Source organism: Apaloderma vittatum, unplaced genomic scaffold (genome assembly GCF_000703405.1).
Source record: "Apaloderma vittatum isolate BGI_N311 unplaced genomic scaffold, ASM70340v1 scaffold16131, whole genome shotgun sequence".
In the NCBI taxonomy this organism is placed as follows: Eukaryota; Metazoa; Chordata; class Aves; order Trogoniformes; family Trogonidae; genus Apaloderma; species Apaloderma vittatum.
The window spans coordinates 18,417-21,453 of NW_009697537.1; the positions used below are offsets into that span (position 1 = coordinate 18,417).

The following is a 3,037-nucleotide window of genomic DNA, read 5'->3' on the forward strand; positions in this document are numbered from 1 at the left end:
TTATCTGACAGCAGTGGCCCATGTGTCGTTTGTGGGGAGACTCGGCAGAACCCATCCTGGCGGGATGCAGCTTCCTTCGGGGTGATCGGCCGGCACCAAGTACTGATCCCACTCGTGCCTTTAACAGAGAAAACATCGTCTGAGAGGCAGGAGTTTGCTCATCAGATTTATTACACTCGCCCGCACAGGCATTTTCCAACCTGTACTCTGTAAACTTGTACTCTGAAACTTGCTTTTCAAAACACAAATGTGAAAATTGTGTGTACTGCCCTATTAAACGGAATGGTTACGCACCCTGCCTCACACGGGCATCGCTGGATACAAACTCCATCAAGCAAGAAGCTGAACCCTCCGTGGGAAAAATAAAAAGGAGAATTCATTGCATAATCCTATTTTGAAGTTAACGAACTGAAAGGGACCATCATTTACAGTTTCAACTAGCAATACTCAGCCTTTGATAATAAAATAACAACTTTGGTTTTACCTGATCTGGATGAGAGCTGCTACGGAATGCTCAGCTTGTAAGTAATACTCTCTGAAGGGCTGCAATAGGTGGGCTAGAGGAAACTCATCTGTTAAAACACAAACACAGAAACCATTCAATAAACCAGAAACATCTCCATTTCGAATAAGTTTTACAAGCTCCAAATTTGCCAACTCATTTGCTGCTCCTCAGCTACAACCTGAAATCGCTTCCCTGTGTAACGTATTAAGGCCTATTTACATGTTTTGCACATCTCCTCATCTTTACCAGAGCTGTCAGAGGCAAGTCAGGACCAGTAAAACCTTTCCTGCCTCTACCCTCTAAACATGGGGAACATATGGACACTGAATCTTTACAGATTACCCAAGTCACATTTCCCAAATCACCAGACTAGAGCATCTGTTTGGGTGCTGAAAGGCTTCAATCTATTCCGTGTATTCTCACTTCAGCTTAATCTACCACCTCTCCTTGCAAAACACGATGAAATCGGCTCAAGCTATGCTGCAGTCTGCCCTGCAGAGCTGAACGGTTCTTCTGACACTGCACATGTGAAGAGCACACAACACCTATCCTGTCTTTTCCTCACGCCACAGGTAACTCCAGCAGAGTATTTCTTCCTCAACTATTTCTGAGCCTGCATTTTAACCCCAGTGTTTATGAGACGTGGGTGTGGCGCGGAAAAATACTGTTAAGTACGGCACGCAGCATTTACCTGGATCCCCAAAGAGCTTGGAATCAATTTCAAGTTTCTGCTGTAAGAGTTTTTCCCGTTCCTTCTTCTGTTTCTTTTCCATTTCTCTCTTCCTTTCCTCCTCCTGTTCCCCCTCCAACATAACCCTTAACGCTCTCTCCTCAGCTTCATAGAGCTCTGTGCGATTTTTGAGCAACGTTTTGAGACTCTCCACCTGATTTTCAAATGCTTCATCTGCCGAGGGGGGTGGACAAACACCTGAACAGAAAGAGAATTCATTTTAAATTTTCAAACTCAGCAGGGGCTTTGTTATCAGACTTGAGACCGGAGCTGCTGAAATCTCAAGAGGAACATGAGCTTAACGTTGCACACGACTATCTCACCGGAAAAAATCTTTTATCGAAAAAGAGCTTGGAAACGTAGGAACACAATCACTGCATTCAGCGCATGCCTAACAATGTAACTAAAATTACTAGGAAGCAAACAGCTTTTTCAAGCTGCTCCTTGCTAGTCAGCACAGGGCACGCACATCACCTTATTTCCAGTGTGCACAATTAAAAAAGTTTGGTAAAAGCCTCCTAATTAACCTTTCCTGCCAGCGGCCTCTTTTCTCAGTTTCCGAAGCTTTTCTAATGCGCGCAGGACGTCCATCATCCTCTTTGTGTCTGCTTGTTTCTTCCGTACTTCAGATAAGACACTGTCTGCAGCAGCCTTAAGTTCTTGTTCCTAATAAAGGAAAAAAAAACCAAACTAGACATGGTGTGTGAAACATCCCACATAGGCAAGAATCAGATGGTACTTTCGAAAAGATTGGCGAGGGACTGGAGATCCAAGTAACTTCCTAGCAACGCAGCCACAGTAAGTTAACTATCCAACCTTGTCTTTTTATGAAGAAAACAAAGTATGACAGACTTCAGGAGACAAAGAACGTTGAGCAACTCATCAATTTGGGGTAAAGGGCTAACGAATTCATAAAGCCCGATAACCTTTAACCTCAGAAAGTTAGGAAAAACATTAACGTTGCAAATCAGCCCGGTTCTACAGCTCAGCAATTAAAGACCATCAACATTCAAGACCATTAACATGCCCCTTAGGTCCCCATGTGTTGCCTGATCTAGTTGAGAGGCGTCCCTGCCCGTGACAGGGAGGTTGGATTAAATGATCTCTAAGGTCCCTTCCAGCCTAGGCCATTCTGTGATTCTATGACTATTCCACAGCCTGAAAAGAGAACTTTCCTGCTCTGTCTAGTGCCCTGTACCCTCCCGGCGGCAGACACAGCACCACGAGGAGAGCAGCTCTCCAGCGGCGCCAGACGCAGCACCACGAGGAGAGCAGCTCTCCAGCCAACACCCAACACAAAGGTGCCTGCAGCACCTCTTGGCAAGCCTAATCTAAGGTGGTGGGGTTTTTTTTTGCTTTGGAACCATCTTTCTTCCCAGCACGACCAAAAGAGCTCACAAACAAGCTTTACAAGCCAGAGGGCAAAGCTTACGGTTACTGAAATGGCGCTGCCCGCTGTAGGGTAGGCGTGCGCAGTCTGGGGCTGGGTGACAGCTTGGGACCGCAGCGGAAGAGCTCCACGTGCACCTGAGAGTTCAGAAACCACTTAAACCTCAACTGGCAAGACCTAGGGCACGAGCACGCCAAAGCTGGGATGTCTACCAAGGCTTTTAAGGAAGAAGCGGGGCTGCAGGCCTCGGAAACAGCAGGTCTCCAAGCCAGCTGAACCCCACAACACCCAAGTGGCACCTACGGGATCACGGGGGCCAAAGCTGGGTGCCAAGCAGGCACCGCTCTCTGTGAGCCCCTTAGCAGGAGACCTCCCCCGGCTTCACCACACTGCCCTGCACCCGGAGGGACAC

General features: G+C 47.2%; 1 protein-coding gene across 1 annotated transcript; it reads right to left on the reverse strand.

Moving 5' to 3' along the window:
- Positions 1-1,901, reverse strand: PDCD7 (programmed cell death 7; the record flags this gene model as incomplete). The annotated part of the gene is made up of 4 exons (XM_009877686.1): positions 1-118; positions 485-572; positions 1,197-1,433; positions 1,763-1,901. Coding segments are annotated over 4 exons (582 nt in total), but the record flags the coding sequence as incomplete, so codon positions are not given.
- Between the last annotated feature and the right edge of the window lie 1,136 nt (positions 1,902-3,037).